Genomic DNA, 19,458 nt, shown 5'->3' on the forward strand with positions numbered 1-19,458 from the left:
CTCTCGGACCCTCGGCAAACGACTCTCCGACGATTCTATCTTCCATTATTATTTATTTCATTATTCGTTATTTTACGCGGGAAAGTTTTACGCAGAGAATGATGAAGCGAGAAAAGTTCTTGAAAGTATTGAGGAAGATGAAGATATCTCGCGATGAAGTCTCCGATTGAAAGTCGTCCGACGTTAATACTCGGATACTGCTAAGCCGATACTGTCGGCAATGTTTCCTCATCGGCCACCGACGCCGCGATAATGATCCATGGATCCACAAACCTAGATCGCCATTCCAGACGCTCAGTCGTATCGTGAACATGCGCGTGTGAACTCGATTTGTTGTTTCACGCAGACCAAAGCGTTCGTTCGAAAGTGAATTTCTATTTGGCCTTTTTCTCCAACGACATATTTTCTTCTCAAGAACAAGCGACAACTTTATGCGGCAGACGAACGGTGGTCGCGGTGAGTTGAAGAAGTATACACGTTTCGCGATTTTCGCGTAGGAATTGTCTAAGCGTGTCTTCTATAAAGTCAAGAATTATGGTGAATAATAGTTTTATTATTATATCTTGTTGTATATGTATATCATTAAACACTGTCTTAGAAAGAAAAAGAAAAAAAAGAAGAGTAAAAAATTATCTAACGGCATAGTATCCCATGACATACTTGAGACATTTCGAGTACCTACTTCTAATTATTATAGTTTTTGAAAGTTGCAAATAATAGAAATAATTTTCTTAGTTGAGAAAAATGAATAAAATCTTTTATTCTTTATTCAGCGTTACGTTTATTTTACACATTAACGAAGTTAATCGGTTAATTTAATCAATTCAATATTGGAAATGTTTAAATTTAATATTAAAAATAAAAATATCTTTAAAAAAAAAACTGCACGAGTAAAATTTTTGTTAAAGAGACACTGGCTTTTCAAGTAATATGTTTAATGTGTATTCTATTCAATAAAATATCTATAATCAAGACGAAACAGTGCTTGTAAAATTTTTTATATGTTACATATTTTGTTGATAAATGTTCACGTAAAATAATTGCCAATTGAAGACTACAGACGATATCGTGTAAATCCCTTTTTCTGATTAACTTTAATTTTAATATTTGTACAGCTGTCGGAATGCAGGGACAAATGCACTCTGCATTCCATGATCAATAACAGACCGATGAGTGGCATTTTTGTATCGATATTTATCAAATCGTTAACAAAATGAATTCCTCCCAAGACTTGGATTTTATCGCTTAATTAGTGCCATGGTCTTGCTTAATAGGTGTCGATCATTTTTGCCTCACTGCGTATTTTTGCTTAGAAAACAACAATATTCTTTATAAGTATAATACCTTTTCCGTTAATTGAACGCATATTATATCGTATAGAGAATTATATCTCTCATGAATTATATATTTTATATATTGTAAAATATATATAAAATATCATATTAAAATAACTTCTTGATATATAGAATCGAAATCATGAGGAAGATATTTTTTTCCTTATTCTAATAAAATTGTAATTTACTATCATGTCTCGAAATTGATAAGTTTTGAACATATTTAAGAGATAGAGAGAAGGAGATAGAAAAATGATCACTTGTTTATGATTGTATAAATATGTGTGTATAATTAAGCTTTTGTTTACGTTTCATTTAATTCGATCACCTGTATGTGCGCATAATACATAAAATTCAAATTTAGTCAGATAAACTAAGATAACAAAAATAGGGAAGATGGATATGTGTTGTGAAAAGGCGAGAGATTATTCCGTATAATTAAGAATGAATCATGCATCGTGCATTCAAAGGCTCGTAATAATTGCGAGGAATTACGTAAAAAGATGCTTGCATGGCGTCCATAGAACTTTACATTTATGGACAGTAGTTGGATTTCTTCCCAATCTTCTTTTGTGAATTTTTTTAAACTTCCTCGCATACCATATTATACCGAATAAAACATGTAGAACACGACGAACTAATATTGTTAAGTATCAATTTAAAAAAAGAATTGTAGTCTTACTAAGGAGCAGGAAAAAAATTGAGAAAAATGTTTTTATGTAAGTAATTAATTAAAAGTTTAAAAATTTTGCGACGATCTATACATTTATCATTTTTTTTAAATATAATTTTAGCTTTTACCTTTTGTCTTTCCTCTATGTTCGTTTGCATATTTATAGGTAGAGATCCACTTTCATATTTTTTAACACATTTTCTTTTTTTTTTCTTCTTCAGGTGTCAAAAAAACTTTATCGCTTCCTCCTCGACATGAGCATTGAAGGTAACAAAGGGTCTCCGAGCGTCATTACGCTCGTTTTTTCGATATTGACGCATTTTCTACTCGTGGCTCCTGTGATATATATCCTGGTAGTCGCTTTTGGACACTACAGTTTTTTCTCTTGGCATCCGATTTGCATGTCTGTTGGGGTAAGTGTCAATTTAAATTACTATAAAAGAAATAATAAAAAGACTTGATAATTTTCAAGTCAGAGTATTCGTGTTTTATGATTACAATATGTATAAAAATCATTTAATCTTTCTGTTGCAAAATTTTATTGTATTACAACTTTATAATTCTCGATATTTCTTTATTCTTCTTGTGGCGAAGGTCGGTGTGCTGATCACAGAGGCTGTCTTCAGCATCTCCGGTGAGGCGTACATTGCTTCGAGGCTACCCAGGCGTAACCGAGTGACGATACACTGGATTCTACACACGATAGGTCTAACCATAATCGGGATCGGTTTCATCATCATTATCGTCAACAAGATAAACAATCATAGAAAGCATTTTGCCACGACTCATTCACAATTGGGCTTGGTAACGATTATACTGTCCGTTCTGACCGCCGCTTTCGGAATTCTGGCCAACAATACGATATGGATGTATCCGCAAGTAAGACCAGTGCTCATCAAGGTCGCTCATGCCTGCGGCGGCATCGGGATGATTATACTCTTACTGGCGACTCTCATCAATGGAACCTACACCAAGTGGTGGCCCGGCACCGTCACGGGAAGAGACTTGATCTTCGCGTCATTATTTTTCGCGGGCGTCTTAATACTCGTGAAACCGATACTCGGCGCTTTCTCGAGGTGCAGAGTCGTATTTGGACCACCCTCGAGTGATACGTAAGAGTGACGAAAGTCTGATGTCTGATCGCGTCGCACCTCGAGAGAAACCAAGTGCGAGAAGTCGTCACCCTGAGAAGCAAAATACACTTGATCGATCGAATTATATCGAAAAACCTAACGATTATAAAATTTGGGTGTCTTGTGTTCTTGATATAATCTTCGTAGAATGCCCAATGGAATAGCGAGAAACCAAAGATCGTAGAACTAATCTTGTTAGCTGAATGTTATGTCTCATCGATACCATCGGGAAATATTATTCATGGATATAAATAATGAAGAAAGAAATATCACATTCTATACCGGCGATCAATCAATTATGGCGAAAAAAACGCCGGTAGCGCATCGTTGATACTACATGGATAACAATACTTTATTGATTACATACGCATCATATACATTTATCTCACACATTATAAATTTATACATATATACGCGTACGCACGTGCATGTATGTTTGTGTATGGGTGTCCTATATATATTTTTTATAATACAATGTACATGTATATATATAGTAAAACACAACGCGCGTATTTATTTGATATTTCCATATCTTTATATATTATATATACTTTACTTCACATATTAACACGTAATAACTTTTCTGAATTGTTAATAATTTTTGTCTGAGTTCAGTCCCTCGTTTTTCTTCTTTTTACTTCCATACAATTATATAAGATTATCCAACAATATGTAAACACATACATACAATCTCGTTTGTCTTCGAAATAGAATCATTTTTATTTTGTTTTGCTCTGTAACTCTCTTCCTTGTATACATTTATTCAAGGCATCATTGTGTCTTGATTGTATGCTATTTTTAGTGTAACTGTTTAACATTAAAACATCAGTATCTCTCTCATATTATCAGTTCTACAATAAAATCGCTTTCTTACAGAAAATATTTGTTCTAAAGATAATTGCGCAAATCAAAGAAACGCGTTTCTTTTGCCCAAATACATTCTCGATATATAGTGATCTTGAGTAGAAGCTCCTTTTTTTTACAATTTGTTTTTTCTATTATAAAAAAGAAGCTACTCTTAAAAAAGAGAGAGAAGCTTCTTTTTCATGTTTTATAATTATATATTAGGATACATTATTTTGTACTCTTCGCTCTACTGGTTGCTCCTAATGACACTATTAAAACCGTAACATTATGCGATAATAACAATTTCTTCAAGCACTTGCCATAAAAATATAACACGAAACAAAAAAATCTATCATCTCTGTTAATTATTATAATTTATCTGTTTCGTAAAATTATTTAATTATTAGAACAGAAATCTTACGATGTAAATGAAAAAATTCGGCTTATATCAGATCTTCTTTTTTTTTAGATTTGAAATTATTCCCATAAACTAACTCGATCGAATTTAATAGTGTTATTATTGTATTATCGCCGCGTTACTGTTGCACAATGCGTCATTGCTCTTAATCCTACTTATTATTAGAACAGTCAATTATTTGACTTGGCCGGTATGAGACAGAACCAGTGACTAACATTATTAATTATCATTATTTTTTTGCACGGCGAGCTATATACTTTTAATAATCATTTTAAAGGCCGCGCCATATATCAGGTAACTTTCGCATATAGTCTAGAAACATTAATATTATTAAACATTTAACTGATTTAATGGGGGGATTGATTCAAGGAGAGAAGCAATCGTAGATCTAACGGCACTTTCATAATATAACATATTGGCTATATGTAACTTTCTCGAAATGCAGCTTATCAAAACACGTTCTTCCTCTTTACTTTCGTGTTTGTACAAACTTGTATAATCTAAAGTGAAAATTTCACAATTATTTAATATTGCAATTGAACGTGCATTCGTATTAATTATAATATTTATAGAGACTGTTTCAGTTTTAGTCGTGGAATTATTTAAAATGTACCTTTATTTCCGTTACACATTCTCTTCAAAATCTTTAGATTTCTAATTTTGTAATAATTTTTGATTTCAGTTGCAAATAAAGAGATTTGATTTTCGATTCATCTGTCATTTTATAGAGAGGAGAAGATATATTGAAAATAAGATTATTCAAGTTTAAAAGACCGATCTCTACCGCAGAGTATCACGTCACAGAATGATTAATAGTAATTATTACTATTAATCATTTTGTGACGTGATTACAAGTTATATAAACAGTAAAAACTATTCTAAACAAGACACGCTTCAGATAATTTATATATCCAAATATGCAAATCCATTCAGAGCTAAAGCTACTAATTTTCATTTATAAATGTTTTAACTCATCCGGAATTGTCTTCCCCTTGAAAAAAAAATTATCTCAAGGCATCAATAGTTTTGTTTCTTTTTTTTTTTTTTAATTATAATAGTGATAGTTGAGATGTACAATCTTTTGCTAGTTTATCACTTAATATTACTCAAAAAATATTTTACGTTAAAATAAAGAATTTCAATCTTTTCTGCTAATTGCGCTACTCGTCAATAAGCTTATACTAGCTTCTTCCATAAATTCACTAATTATAATACATCTTACAACTTTCTTGTCTACTTCTCCATTCGTTATCATCTTTTACTCCATATCCAAAATATCTATAATCTATTCCCTGAAAACTTTTGCACATTAAAAAGATACGTACCAATAGATATTAGAGATTTTCGACATTTACTGTAAGAGATTATTATACGTTAAATTTTCTCCACGGTTTCTTTATTTTCACACGCTACTTACATTTATCTTTACTAATTTCATCTCTCCTAGATATAATCGTAAATTCGTTTTCATGTGTAATAAGTTATACATATAGCTTCTAATTCTCTCTATTCCATTGCATAATTAAAATAATCAACAATCTATACAAATAAATACTTATCTATGTATTATGAAATGAATCATTGTAATATTCCGTATTATACATTTTGATATCTTATCTTTTTCAATCTTTTGTAATTACTAATTAATTTTATACAGATTCTTGCATTTTTGGCCATATTTTGGCCACAAACTTTTAATTAATTTTTCATTCAAGTTTTGCTTTATCATTGCCAATAAACTATTTGATTAGAGAGAAATATCGCAGTTTACTACTGCAAAAAATTTATTGCAATTTTAATTTATTACAAAACAAGACAAAGAATTTGTAAAAGCCTATACACATGTTTAATAAAAGGCTTACTTCTTGAATAATTAATCGTAAATCCAATATAAAAGTTATATTATTTTTGATAGAATATAGGAAAAAACACGATTTAAGATATATTTTTTTATAAATAGAATTGAATATATAAAAAAATATAATAAAATATTTCATCTCATATTGCCAATCGTGATTGATATTGCCAACATTATGTGAGAATACTTATCCATTTCGATTAGACTTATCTTATATTGGATACATTGTGTCTTCGACATAATTATTTTAAGATTTTGTTATTGTACGTAAAACAAACGTATCATATCATACCTGCTGCGAGGTAATTAGATCGGTTTTACTAGAATTTTTAAGAATCGATGGTCCGGGAAGTTTCTGAGTTGTGGTGACGGCGCTGGGAGGTTGTACCATCATCGGTTGACCGTTCACCAAAATAATCGTATCTCGTACTGAATCGTATGCTCCCGGTGGTCCTTTGAGACACGAATATAAATATTATAATTTAGTGTCCATGATTATTGACATTCAAAATGATGAACAATCATTACCTGAGGAAGGCGTACGAATCAGAGTTTTGGAAGGTGTGAAAGAATTTCGCGATACCGGACCCCAGTTGGATGTTGGTTGTAACAATATTTTTATACGATTCCATATATTTTTATTTTTGCCCTTTTTTTTCTTTGGTTTTTCGTAAGATTCGCTGTTATCGAGTTCATCGTCATCATCGTCATCTTCGTCATCGTCATCGTAAGCTGATCGCACACGCCGTTCTTTCAGTTGATCCTAAATTGTCATCTCTCTTGTATAGAATATTCGTCATCATGCTACTATATTTAAATAAAGAGATCGTTTCACAACTTACTATAGCTAAACCGACAATAACTAAAACGGGAAGCATACTGATAACCCAGCCTAATACATCCGCCCATTTCGGATAAATATAAGTTCCATACTTGACCGGCTCGTATTTTACCCAATTAAAGCAGAGAATAAAAAATAGTGCGGCGGGTGTGATAACTTTCCACATCCACGTCCAGAAAAATCTCCATAAACGACCTCGAGGTCCGATCATCTGTTGAACATCGTTCAGAAAGCGATCCGCTCCGTATATCCACGCCACAAGAATACATTCGCTTATAGCGATCAACAAAACGGACCAATTGGCAGCGTACTTGTCCATTAATTGCAGCCAGTACATGCCGGCCTATGAAAGAAAAATGAAAGTTGTATCATAATATGTGTCAAAAGTCTAGAATAATTTCTCTTCTGTATCCGAAAAACAAAAACTAAACGAAACTCACGTTTGTGGTGAAAATGATGCCACCGGCGTAGCCGATTACTGAAACTCCTAAAACGACCCAAATTTTATAATTTCTCAATGCTGGAATGCCATCGAGCATCGCTGTAGTAACAGTTTCCATGAGAGCGAATTGCGAATCGAGACCTAGAGTGAGTAACATGATGAAGAATAGCAGCGACCAAACCGGCGCAACCGGCAGACGTGCCACAACCTACGAACAGTCATCATACAAAAAATCTTTGATGATTATATTTAAATATCAATATAGCGCGCCAATATATAAGTTGACGAGAAAATCACATATCTCATTCAATTTAATTTTTTTTGCATAAATACTTAGCAATACAACTTAAATAATACTATATAGATAAAAGATGTGAAAAAATGTACGTAATTCCTATACTTAATTAAGGCCTAAATATATAATTGATAATAACCTCTGGATAAACAATGAACGCCAAACCAGCGCCTTCATCTACCACTGACGCCACTGGTACGTCGAGCTCATGAGCAAGGAAACCGATCACCGAAAAGATAACCAGGCCGGCGAAGAAGGAAGTCCCAATATTGCTAATCGCCACAATTAAAGAGTCTTTGTAACAGTTGTTGGTGAACTTATTATACGAACTTAAAGTGATTAAACCTCCCCAGGCCGGACTCAAAGCGAAAAAGATCTGTACCGCGGCATCCCCCCATACTTTAGCAGACATTAATCTTTTCCAATCGGGTGTCAGATAGAAAAGTATCCCTTCGTTAGCGCCAGGAAGTAAAATTCCACGAACAAAAAGAGCGACCTAGGAAAAAAATATACAATTGTTTTATAAAAAACGCTAAATTTCTGTTACATATAATCATAAATTAATTATGGACATACCAGAACGACGTATGGGAAAAGAGCGGTGAAGTATACGACCTTGCCTGAGCTTTGAACGCCTTTGCTCAGACAAAGGAATACGATAATCCATGCTAGAAAAAGACTAGCCGCCAAGAATGGTCGAATCGATCCAGTTTCCTCAATCCCGCTACTAATTCCCAATACATGATTCCTAGAGACACGAGAACATTTTCTCTTTGTATTTTTTTTTATTTTATTTAATTGTTACTTTTGAAAAAAGAGTGCATTATATATTTATTCATATTACGAATTATATATTTTGAACTAAAATTATATTATTATTATTATTATTAAAAAACTAGTCCAATTCACAAGAGATAAAGCATATGCAAAAGGCTGATCGTCGCAAGGTAAAAAAATATGGCTGTACAAATATGACTTATACAGATATAGAATTAGATCGACAAATTGATAAAATATCGTGATAAGATAAATGAAATTAAGTGCCGAGAAAAAAAAATGATTAACTTATATGATGTATGTCATTACTGAAAATATTCTTCAGCCGGCGGTCTTTTGATTGCACTAGTTATATTCTCGATAAACAGACCCATCGCAGACATTTGAGTTGAATTGAGACATTTTCTTTTGAAGTAAGTAGCGTTTTGAGAGACACAAGCTTCAGCAGCGTCTGGCATAAAACAATCCTCGGTACTCCATTCTATTTCGCATTTGCTCCAAGGCAATTCCCAACCACCTATGCGAGAAATTTAAATAAATAAGTGTAAAAATTTAAAACATACAGAATTTAACTTTAATGATAGGCGTTTTTTTATGAATCCGGAGCTAATCTTTCCATGGCGCAAGAGGAAAATTATACCAAAGATAATTATCAACCATTGAAAATTTCCAATTTTCAATTTTATATATTTTTATAATTAAGTTTCAAAATAAAATTTTATTGAGAGGCAAAGTTTATTAAAATTTATTAACAATAAGAAATAAAATGTTGTACGCACTAGTTATATTTCTTCTAAAATTTAGTTTAAAAAAGAATTCTTTTTCTTTAATCTTTTACAAATCTGATATTATTATTTATAGCACAACAATGGTACTAAACATTTTCGTTAAAAAGGTATCAACTTGTCAGAGAATTTGTGTCAGTCGTAAAAGTAAAATCGAGTTACGTATAAAATTTTCTATACATCAGTATAATTATTTACCAAAAATCGAGGCAAATATGTAATACAGCGTCCAGGCGATGATTAGATTATAATAGAGCATCACAATAGAACTAACGAGGACCATTCCGTATCCTAAGCCGCGAAGCAAGGGGCAAAACTGCTTGTAAGCTGCTACCGGTCCGAGACTGGCATATTGCCCTATGGAGTAGAAAAAAGGACAATATCACGGTTGCAAATAATTCGCGTTGTTACAAAGTGTTTGATATCATTGTTTCGTCCACCTAAAGAAAGTTCCATAAACATAAGAGGCAATCCGGCGATGATGAGCATCACGGTGAATGGTATCAAGAAAGCACCGCCGCCGTTCGAGTAGCAGAGATACGGAAATCTCCAGACATTTCCGAGGCCTACGCTATACCCCAGAAGAGATAATAGAAAATCGAATTTCCCTGTCCAGGTTCCACGATCCGGGTGATCATCCTCACCGCCCTGCAATGGCGCTTGACTATTGGCCACTGAGTATTTGTCTTCATTCTATAAAAAAAAAAAAAATAATAATAATATTATTTATTTTTTTATAATATTTATTAGTTCTATTTAAATAATTTTACGCGATCCATTCGATCGTGATGATATATGATATATGAGATTCGGACAGATATTCATCAAATTAATGTACATCTAACTTACATCCCAGTCCAGATAAGGACGTATTCTTGAAGATGCCTCTTCCATTTTCTACATGGATATGATTTCCCGCTGCCGTAATATCAATTGTTTCTTCGTTTTCTCATGGCTACCGAATCGGATCCATTAAAATTCAACTGTTAATTGTACTAATTAGCTCTCTTTAGTGAATGAACGTTTTACGCGTTCATTTCTTCGAATGTTCTGTGTGCAAAAACTTTTTAGCTGATATTAAAACATTAAATATTCTTCTATTGTTATATTTATCTCATATTAAAGACACGATAAACTGCCTTATTTTATTCTAAAGAATACAAAAAGATGCAAAAAAAAGCAAGTACTTTTTCTTGCGGACAAAATGTTTCATCTCGATTTTCCGTCATCTCTATATCGAAATTCGCTATTTAATAATTCGCATTTTAATAATAATTATTCACGTTCTAATTGAGTTATTATCGGATTAACACCAGAAAGATAGATACACGCTAGGGCAATGACGCAATCGGTCATGTTGAAAAAAAAAAAAACTTAATATTTCTATATATAATTTAATTGAAATAAATATTATATAAATCTAAAAATTACATTAAATAATTTTTTTCTTTGATTAAAAAAATATATTAAAAATATTACATATACTTTTTAATAAAACAGTGTTGCTTTTTCTCAATGTAAAAAAGCTAATTATAAATTATAATTGAATACTAACCAATTTCCGATTAGTGCTATTTTTCTAATTAATATTTGATGATGCAAACAATACTGGAAGAAATAAAATATTACTTAAATTAAGATTAAAATAAAATGATATCGATGAGCCAAATATGAATTTGGCAAATCACGATTCGCATCTTTATTGTATATATTACATATGTATGTCACTTACTTGTGTCCTTATCAACTAAAATCACGCACATTCATACATTCATTCAAGCATGTTGAAACACAGACATATTGCCGGTATCGTCACAGCTGATGATTGACACTATCGATCTACCTATCAGCCTTGACAGAGAATCTTGCCAAGGTCAGACTCGCACTGTCATTAAATGTCAAGGCCACTCTTGGCAGGTTTACGATCACGAAAGGAGAACGGAAGAAGGAGAAAGAAAAAGAACCGGGAGATGAAGAGAGGCAAACAGATGTGGAAAATTGATTGAAGGAGCGATCCGTGCCCGGGCAACTCGCCGGCCTATCTGGCTGTCTGGCTCTTATAAGGGAGCTTTTCTATTCGTGACCCTCTTTACCTCTCTCTCTCTCCACAACCCTGTTCACTCACTCCCGCATTCCTACTACCCTATATTCTCTCTCTTTCTCTTTCGCGCCCAGACGAGACCTGTCGCGAGCCTCAAACCCTCACTCAGATCGATCGATATTACTGCTCCTGCGAGCTGTGTTCCATCCTAAACCTTGTTTCTATCCTCTCTCTTACTTCGGCCACTTTCTCAGTGTGCTATCGCATATCATTATTTATTCTATTTAGCTTCAGAGAGGGAAATGCGTATATGTACTCGCAAGAAAAGATGAAATTCAGGAGTAATGGAAGGATTAATCCGTTTATTATCCATAATGTTTGTATAACTTGAAGATTAACATTACTTATAAGCATAACGAGAGTAAAGATTGGAAATTTTTTTATGTAAAAATTAAATCTTAAATTTTTTTCGTATATAAAACGAGAAATTATTCTTCCAAATAATCGCATTGTGCGTTAAAAAGTTTCGAACAATTCAGGGAAGTAAAATATTATTGTGAAATTATCATATACAATATTGGTATGTAGAAGAGGTTGTCATATAAAGGATCTATGTCTATCTTGATTATACTTAGATTAATTGATTGAACAAGTCAGTTGAAAATAATTAAAAAATTAATCATAATTTTTTATTTTTATAAATTTTACTCAACCTTAGAAAAGAGATGAAAAAAGGAGCATCATTAATTTCACTTTCCATTTAATCTTGCATAATCGTATCGAATGCTGCTGTGCAACTATATACACAATAATTCATCACCTTCAGGAAATTGTCGATGCATCTCTTTATTGATTTCCGATAAAATTAATTGTCACTGCCATCAATAGAAACTACTGTTATCGTTCTCCACAATGTTCATTTTTCTCACCACGCATCACTTTTCGTACATTCGCCATTTTACAAGTTTATATGTATGATTTTTGGGAAATGCTGCAATGATCGAGAATTGTTGCAATCGTACGCTAAGAGAAAACCTGTTCGAAAAAAGAATGTGAATTGACGAGTTCAAGTATCAAGCTTATAATCGAATACATCACATAGAAGTAAATGTAACAAACGCTTAGTATAATTAACAATTGCGATGATTGATGATATGATTATTAGAAAAATTAATTATTGATAAATTTTACAGTTGTATCAAAATATAACTACCTTGTTTAACCTAATATACTTGTGCGTTTATAAGTAGAAATAATCTAGCGGTTTTCCCCTGCCGGATATATTTTTTTTCACAAGTGCGAGAGTCATTAAAAGTCTTCAAGCGATCAACTTGTAACTCTAATGAAACAAGGAAAGTATTCGCGTGAGAATCGTGTATGAATATCTATACCTGGATAATTTTTGGGTGAGCGCAGTTATATCTTGAAGATATCTGCCGCTAAAATGGCGACTTGAAATACAATGAATATATATCGATTTATCGCATAGTGATGACGCACGATCGCGATTACGGTGCATTCGAAAATTCTCCCCGTAGGGTAAAGTAGCTTAAATTGACCAATCAGGACGAAGAAATATTTTCTACTTTTGTCCCGATTGGTCAATTCAAAATTATTCTATTCTACGGGGAGGGGGAGGATTTTCGAACGTACCCTTAGTCGAGTCGAGACGTCGCGTCGAGAGCCGTGCGCGATAACTCGTGGCCCCGTTGGTGCCGATTGCAAACGGTAGACGTCAGACGTCAGTAGACAGAAAAAAAGGGAAGAAAGAAAGAAAGACAGGCAAAGGCAGGCTTGTTTCTCGTGCGTGTTCTCTTATCCCGCGAGCCTGTCGACCGTCGAGTCGCGTCGATCCCCACGCGTGTACTCGCACGAGATTGGCGAATCGTCGATTTTTCTAACCTCTAAAACGCTCCGGATTCTCGGAGCGTACCTTCTACGCGAGGACAAATTCATCTCTTGGCTCTTGGACTCTTTCTCTCGCTCGTAGTTCCATCTATCTGTCCTCTCTGTCCTGTCTTTGCGCTCGCTCGCTCCCTCCCTCCCATTTTCATTCCTCTATTCTATCGCCTCTATGTTTCCCTATCGCCTTTAGCTTTTGGCAGCTCTTTAACAACCTCCCTCCTTCGTCTCTGCAACTCCGACGTGCGAAAAGTGAGGGGAACCGTTTGGAGATCGTTTGGACACGGTGAAAAATTTGTGTGTGTGTGTGTGTGGAGAGATTATAAAAATATAGTGCGCCGCCGAGTTAAATAGCGAGGATTTGTAATAGTGTACAACAGCGATATATACATATATACACATATTATATATATATATTGTTGCGCGAAGTGTATGGTGACAAGCACGGTGGCAAGATTCAACTTTCTGTCACGATTGCCGAGTAAACAGGCAAAATTTCGACGATTTACGGTCTATGAGCGCCAAGAGTCAGGGGGACCCTGGAGAAGATCACGTTTCCAGGTGTCACGAGAGTCGTTGCGTCCTTTAAGTGTCGCTCGCAAAACTCACTTTTGAAATAATGCGTCGTCACGCGACGTCTCCGACAAAGTAAACTCGTTCGAAAAGTAATACGGAAACGCACGGTTCTCTCCTCGGCGATGATGTTTGTACACGAAGTCAAAATTCTCTCGATCTCGAAATTTTACATTCAAAAAAATTGCGCGGTGATTTTTGCCATCTTAAATCTATATTCTTTTAACGCGAGCTCTCTTTCTCTCTCATTTATTCACTCTCGCTCGATCGTAGACGCGCGAGGGATTTGTGTGACAGAGCGACATAATTATCCAACTTCATCGTGAGATCGCGAAATCACAGGGATATCTATTATTAGCGCTTTGTTTTGGTGCAACGACATTGTGTCATCCGACATGGGGAATTACATATATGTGACAATGACATATAATCATCGTGACAATTTTCAACAAATTTCTTTAGCACTTTTATATCGCATTTATTAAAGAAAGATTCGCGTGATTCTTCGATAGACATTTTCGCAATATTGTTGCGTGATATAAAATGCAATGATTATATTTATGTAGATAGGGATAGACAAGAATAATTAAGCATTTTACTTGCGATAAATTAAAATTCTAGTATATAAACATTTGCTTTGCGATACATACAATCTTATAACGAATATCTTTCCTCAGCGTTGGATCTTAAGAAATTTTGCAAAAAAAAGAATAGCCGTAAATAGGCATAACTATTCGTTCTTCGCACATATTTTATATATATCTTACTTTGTCTATGTTTATAGGGTAAGAGCAGAGAGCCCTTGCAGCGACATGAAGCGCGCAGCTGCAAAAAAGCTCATTGAACGGTACTTTTACCAACTTACAGATGGATGTGGAAATCCTCACTGTGACAATCAGCATTGTGCCTCGAGTGGCAAAGTATGATATTCAAAATTTATTTGTTCAGCTACAGTAAATTGTAAGAATTGGATAATATTTTACTTATGTGTTTTATTCGGTTTTATACTAGGTTACTAATCTTACTCCAAATCAAGCAGCTGCTCAAGCAATACAATTATTTTCGCAAGAAGCAAGACTTTGCGACGGTACACAACCCAGTAAAGTCGCTCGGACTACTATAGAACCAGGGCAAACGTCGTTGGCTAAGAGTCTACCTGTAAAAAGCGTTAATCCTACAAGCTCCGACGAAGGTATCTCAAGTTGATTTAATGAAGGTTCAATTTTGTTTCAAGGGTAAAGTTATAAATTATAAGACAACAAATAGATGACAATTGTAGATTATGCTTTACAGATGCAAGTTACTGTAATACATTTTGATTTCTTACTAGGAAAACAAGAGCCATATCTTACGGAAGCTAAGCTTCTGGATATTATAGAAAAATGTAAAGCGGAAGATTCATATTCTTTATTAATTCGTACTTTGGGAGAGGTGTTTTCTTCCGGAAAGGCATTAAGTCTCAGTTTCCAAAAGACTGAGAAAAGTAATTCTCCTTTGGCGGCGCTTCTCGATCGAGCGCCAGATACTTTATTAAGGCCACCTGCAGATTTAAATAAAGAAGCGGTACGATCTCTTCAAGGAGAGGATAAAGAAGAGGATAGCAGTGATCCATCACCTACAGTTCCTAATAATGACGATACTAGTGTTGATTTACCATCTGTTCGTAGAGCTTTTGAAGCACTTTGGTCCCTTCCAGGTGTGAACAAAAAATATATTACCTTATATATTTAATATGTAATTAATTTGTCATATATATGTATTAATATTTATAAAAATTTGTTATATATATTATTATTTATAAAGTTAAATGTTTCTTTATGTTTTCTAAATTATTAATGTATAACTAATGACGTAAAGATATTGCTTTAAATATATATTGTCATTGATATAAATATATGCTATTTGAATTTAATTAGGTGAAGTGTTCGAGTCGGCTTTGGTCAACGCATTAGTCACTTTGGCAGATGACATAGAATTAGATCTGAGAGTATTTCGCATAGTACGCTGGGACAGTATGGACAGTTTGTTAAATGTATTTCTCATTGTCTTTGAAATTCCGATGCTCGGAAATAGCGAATATTTGGAATTAGCCCTTCATATGTTATGTAAAGCTTTGAGTTGCTTACCGGTAGTGGCTCAAGCTAAGTTGGCACGTGTTTGGGCCAAGCATTGCAAATCACGGCTTCCAAATCTTCTACAGGCGCTTCAAGAACTCATCACTGTCAAGGTGCGTCTCCCGATTTTATTAATAAAGCGCTGATTTAATTCCCATCGATTTCAAAACGACCCCTTTATTTACTTCTTATAGTATTGAAAAATTTAATACTATGTATTATAGGTAATAGGAGGATCTTTCACGCGCGATTATTGCGTCCAAGATGCGGATACTATTACCGCACCTACAAAAGTTATGAAAATTCTATACTACGCGAGTATGCTGGCTGGAGAATTAGATCCTCCTGAGCTGATATTGGGCGATGAGGCCGAATCGGCAAGCAGCGACAAAACTGCGTCACGATCGGCGATATCGGGACAAATTCCTCAGGTATCATCTCTATCGATATTCTCAGACAAAGTTTAGCATATTTATTACATCACTTTTCTATAACATATAATGTTTATTTCAGGATCCGTTAGCGACAGAATTAGGAATTAACGCATTAGACGCACGTAAGCCTTTCATACCATTTACTGATTTCTACAATGAACCGCTTAGCGATGCCATAGAGATGGATAAGGATTTTGCTTATTATAAGAGTGAAGAACCGATGAAATTTAGCTTTATGAATTATGCTTTTGTTCTTACACCAGCCACTAAAACTTTGGGTTTATATTATGATAATCGCATTAGGATGTACAGTGAACGACGTATGAGTTTTTTACAAACCGTTGTTGGGCAACCCACTAATCCATATCTCAGATTAAAGGTTTGTTAATTCAATGAGATGATTGATCACATAAAAAACATCAGTATACGAATTATACATTTTATTTAAACAGGTGAGGAGGGATCATTTGATAGATGATGCATTGGTAGAATTGGAAATGGTAGCGATGGAAAATCCATCCGATCTAAAGAAGCAATTGGTTGTCGAATTTGAGGGAGAGCAAGGTGTCGATGAAGGCGGTGTATCTAAAGAATTTTTTCAACTAGTTGTAGAGGAAATCTTCAATCCCGATTATGGCATGTTCACAACCCAGGTTAGAACTTAAAAAAATTAATTTTTTTTTTTTTCGTTTTCTTTTTCTTTCAAAGACAAAAACATACAAAATGATCAATTTCATTATTAATTTCAATAATAAAATTTTTCACTTTTTGCATATTTTCTATCTTTATGATAGAAAGTTACATAATCGCTGCACTGATCTAACATATATGATCGCCTTTCGTGGTCATAATTTAATTCTGTGAAACATGATTACCTCTATATTTCAGGAAGACACACAAATGACATGGTTCAATCCGACGTCGTTTGAAAGTGATGCACAATTCACGTTAATAGGCATCGTCCTTGGCTTAGCAATTTATAACAATGTAATTCTAGATGTACGTTTTCCAATGGTGGTTTATAGAAAACTGCTAGGTAGAAAAGGTGCTTTCGCAGATCTCGAGGATTGGAGTCCAACATTATATCGAACAATGAAGGAATTAATGGAATATACCGGAGATGATATGCCGGAGACATTTATGCAAACTTTCCGAGTGGGATACAGGTATGTTTTGAAATAATTGAGAGAATCATGCACACGAGTGTGAACAATTTTCATTATATCTTCATTTTATAGAGACGTATTTGGGTCGTTATCATTCCACGAACTCAAAGAAAATGGCGATGAACTGTACGTCACGCAGGAAAATAAAAAGGAATTTGCCGATCTTTATGCGGATTTTTTGCTCAACAAATCCGTGGAGAGACAATTTAATGCCTTCAGACGTGGCTTCCAGATGGTTACAGACGAGAGCCCGCTCGCATTACTCTTCAGACCGGAGGAGATTGAGCAGGTACAATCGTGTACAATCGTTGATATAGCGTAAAAGTTATATCGAACGATTATTCTCACGATATATATTTGATACGCGCGCAGCTTGTTTGCGGAAGCAAAATATTCGATTTCGCCGAGCTGGAAGCAGCTACGGAGTACGAAGGCGGCTATACTGTTGATAGTGAAGCGGTACGTAACTTTTGGCGCGTAGCGCATTCTCTACCGCCTGAAAGTCAACGGAGGCTTCTTCAATTCACCACCGGTAGCGATAGAGTTCCGGTCGGCGGTCTTTCAAGGCTCAAAATGGTCATTGCCAGACATGGTCCGGATTCCGACAGGTAAAGTAACGTTAATTATTTTATATTTTGTGTCTCATTTATATATTATTAGCATGTAATTAACACATATATTTTTCAGATTACCAATAGCGCACACGTGCTTTAATGTTTTATTATTACCGGATTACAGTACAATAGAGAAACTGCAAGATCGCTTATTGAAAGCAATTAATTATTCAAAAGGTTTTGGCATGTTATGAGCATGCTACACATCGTCTCACTTTCTTCCCCGGTCTTTCGAATTATATATTCAAAGTTCACGATAAAACTCGATTCCTCTTTTGTCATTTTGATTGCAGCTATACTATTTGGAAGTACCTGTCATAATAATTGCAAATTGTGCCAGTGCGTTTAACATGGAAACATTACTTGTTATAATATGAATCAACAACAAAAGGCTCCTAACATTCTAAAAAATTTCAACGAATCGAAGAGAGAGAATGAGTCCTTTGTACAAAACAGATATAACTTGAAAAACGCTTCACAACTATTCTTGCATCATTGCAAGAAATCGCTTGTACCATACTGTGTACTTTTTCTATTAAAGTAAAGATAATGAAGATTGATTTCATTAGCTATTTCGAAATGATTGAGAAAAGAAGTGCAAAAGATGAATGTGAGTGTAAAAATACGAAAAACCAAGCGAAATCGCATTATAGAAATAAATAAATGTAATTTTAGCAAGACATAATCGACAGAAACAGGATGCGTTTCGGAAACTCGACGGTTGCAATTGTTACATAATTTCATTAAATGATGAGAGTTAGTTTACAGAGTTGAACTCTTATCTCATTCCTGACAAGCTAAACAGAAAATAATCATTATCTTTCTTTTTTTTTTTTAGATAGTGAATCGTTAAGCATAAGTCAATCTGATTTAATTTATGTATTATTTTAATGAAAAGCATTGAACTTTATTGACTTTATAATAGATTTAATTTAACATATTTATGATATTAACAAATTGTACAATATTTGGCTCGCAGATAAGAATAAAAAATTGATTTGTATTTACAAATATAATCTTCAAACAAGAGGGGATTTAATTGTATATAATATAATCATAAAGTTGTTAATAGTTTACAAATGTACAATCGTTTAGCTTCCTGAACGCATCTGATGCTGCAAAGCCGAAGACAACCCTTTTACAAAAAACATTGAGCTAATGTCACTCTGGTTTTTTTTTTTTTTTTAAATAAGGTGTGAAATAACGGCGCTT

General features: G+C 34.1%; 3 protein-coding genes across 8 annotated transcripts; 2 read left to right on the forward strand and 1 right to left on the reverse strand.

Moving 5' to 3' along the window:
• The first annotated feature begins 274 nt into the window (after positions 1-274).
• On the forward strand, positions 275-5,956 carry LOC138939071 (transmembrane reductase CYB561D2). 2 transcript variants are annotated; one of them, XM_070306583.1, is made up of 3 exons: positions 275-456; positions 2,229-2,420; positions 2,602-5,956. In XM_070306583.1, exons 2-3 carry the CDS (start codon positions 2,262-2,264, stop codon positions 3,121-3,123), a joined length of 681 nt encoding a protein of 226 aa, XP_070162684.1. In that variant the 5' UTR covers positions 275-456; positions 2,229-2,261; the 3' UTR covers positions 3,124-5,956. The 2 variants fall into 2 exon arrangements, with proteins under 2 accessions (XP_070162684.1, XP_070162683.1); XM_070306582.1 differs by having other exon boundaries at positions 456-537.
• Positions 3,449-11,660, reverse strand: LOC138939069 (sodium- and chloride-dependent glycine transporter 1). Its single transcript, XM_070306572.1, has 11 exons — positions 11,135-11,660; positions 10,252-10,452; positions 9,843-10,095; positions 9,601-9,759; positions 8,927-9,134; positions 8,417-8,588; positions 7,980-8,336; positions 7,544-7,753; positions 7,105-7,446; positions 6,791-7,025; positions 3,449-6,715 (listed from the first exon to the last, which is right to left on the reverse strand). Exons 2-11 carry the CDS (start codon positions 10,294-10,296, stop codon positions 6,549-6,551), a joined length of 2,148 nt encoding a protein of 715 aa, XP_070162673.1. The 5' UTR covers positions 10,297-10,452; positions 11,135-11,660; the 3' UTR covers positions 3,449-6,548.
• Positions 11,661-13,141: 1,481 nt separating this feature from the next.
• Ube3a (ubiquitin protein ligase E3A) lies at positions 13,142-19,428 on the forward strand. 5 transcript variants are annotated; one of them, XM_070306570.1, is made up of 12 exons: positions 13,142-13,171; positions 14,703-14,838; positions 14,930-15,110; positions 15,249-15,614; positions 15,835-16,145; positions 16,257-16,463; positions 16,546-16,845; positions 16,919-17,119; positions 17,355-17,632; positions 17,705-17,921; positions 18,005-18,240; positions 18,320-19,428. In XM_070306570.1, exons 2-12 carry the CDS (start codon positions 14,731-14,733, stop codon positions 18,438-18,440), a joined length of 2,526 nt encoding a protein of 841 aa, XP_070162671.1. In that variant the 5' UTR covers positions 13,142-13,171; positions 14,703-14,730; the 3' UTR covers positions 18,441-19,428. The 5 variants fall into 5 exon arrangements, with proteins under 5 accessions (XP_070162671.1, XP_070162670.1, XP_070162668.1 ...); XM_070306569.1 differs by having other exon boundaries at positions 13,143-13,231; XM_070306567.1 differs by lacking the exon at positions 13,142-13,171 and adding an exon at positions 13,178-13,906.
• The last annotated feature ends 30 nt before the right edge of the window (positions 19,429-19,458 follow it).

Source organism: Polyergus mexicanus, unplaced genomic scaffold (assembly GCF_030449975.1).
Source record: "Polyergus mexicanus isolate NDT 795.1 unplaced genomic scaffold, iyPolMexi1.0 SCAF_13, whole genome shotgun sequence".
In the NCBI taxonomy this organism is placed as follows: Eukaryota; Metazoa; Arthropoda; class Insecta; order Hymenoptera; family Formicidae; genus Polyergus; species Polyergus mexicanus.

Excerpts from the sequence above, each read along its gene's own strand:
- LOC138939069 (XM_070306572.1), bottom strand. The coding sequence starts at position 10,296 with ATGGAAGAGGCATCTTCAAGAATACGTCCTTATCTGGACTGGGAT. Across the intron at positions 8,337-8,416 it reads TTTTCCCATACGTCGTTCTG|GTCGCTCTTTTTGTTCGTGG; the intron begins GTATGTCCATAA and ends TTTTTTTCCTAG. Across the intron at positions 6,716-6,790 it reads GATTCGTACGCCTTCCTCAG|GACCACCGGGAGCATACGAT; the intron begins GTAATGATTGTT and ends CGTGTCTCAAAG.
- LOC138939071 (XM_070306582.1), top strand. Across the intron at positions 2,421-2,601 it reads CGATTTGCATGTCTGTTGGG|GTCGGTGTGCTGATCACAGA; the intron begins GTAAGTGTCAAT and ends CTTGTGGCGAAG.
- Ube3a (XM_070306567.1), top strand. The coding sequence starts at position 13,860 with ATGAGCGCCAAGAGTCAGGGGGACCCTGGAGAAGATCACGTTTCCAG. Across the intron at positions 13,907-14,702 it reads GGAGAAGATCACGTTTCCAG|GGTAAGAGCAGAGAGCCCTT; the intron begins GTGTCACGAGAG and ends CTATGTTTATAG. Across the intron at positions 17,633-17,704 it reads ACTTTCCGAGTGGGATACAG|AGACGTATTTGGGTCGTTAT; the intron begins GTATGTTTTGAA and ends TTCATTTTATAG.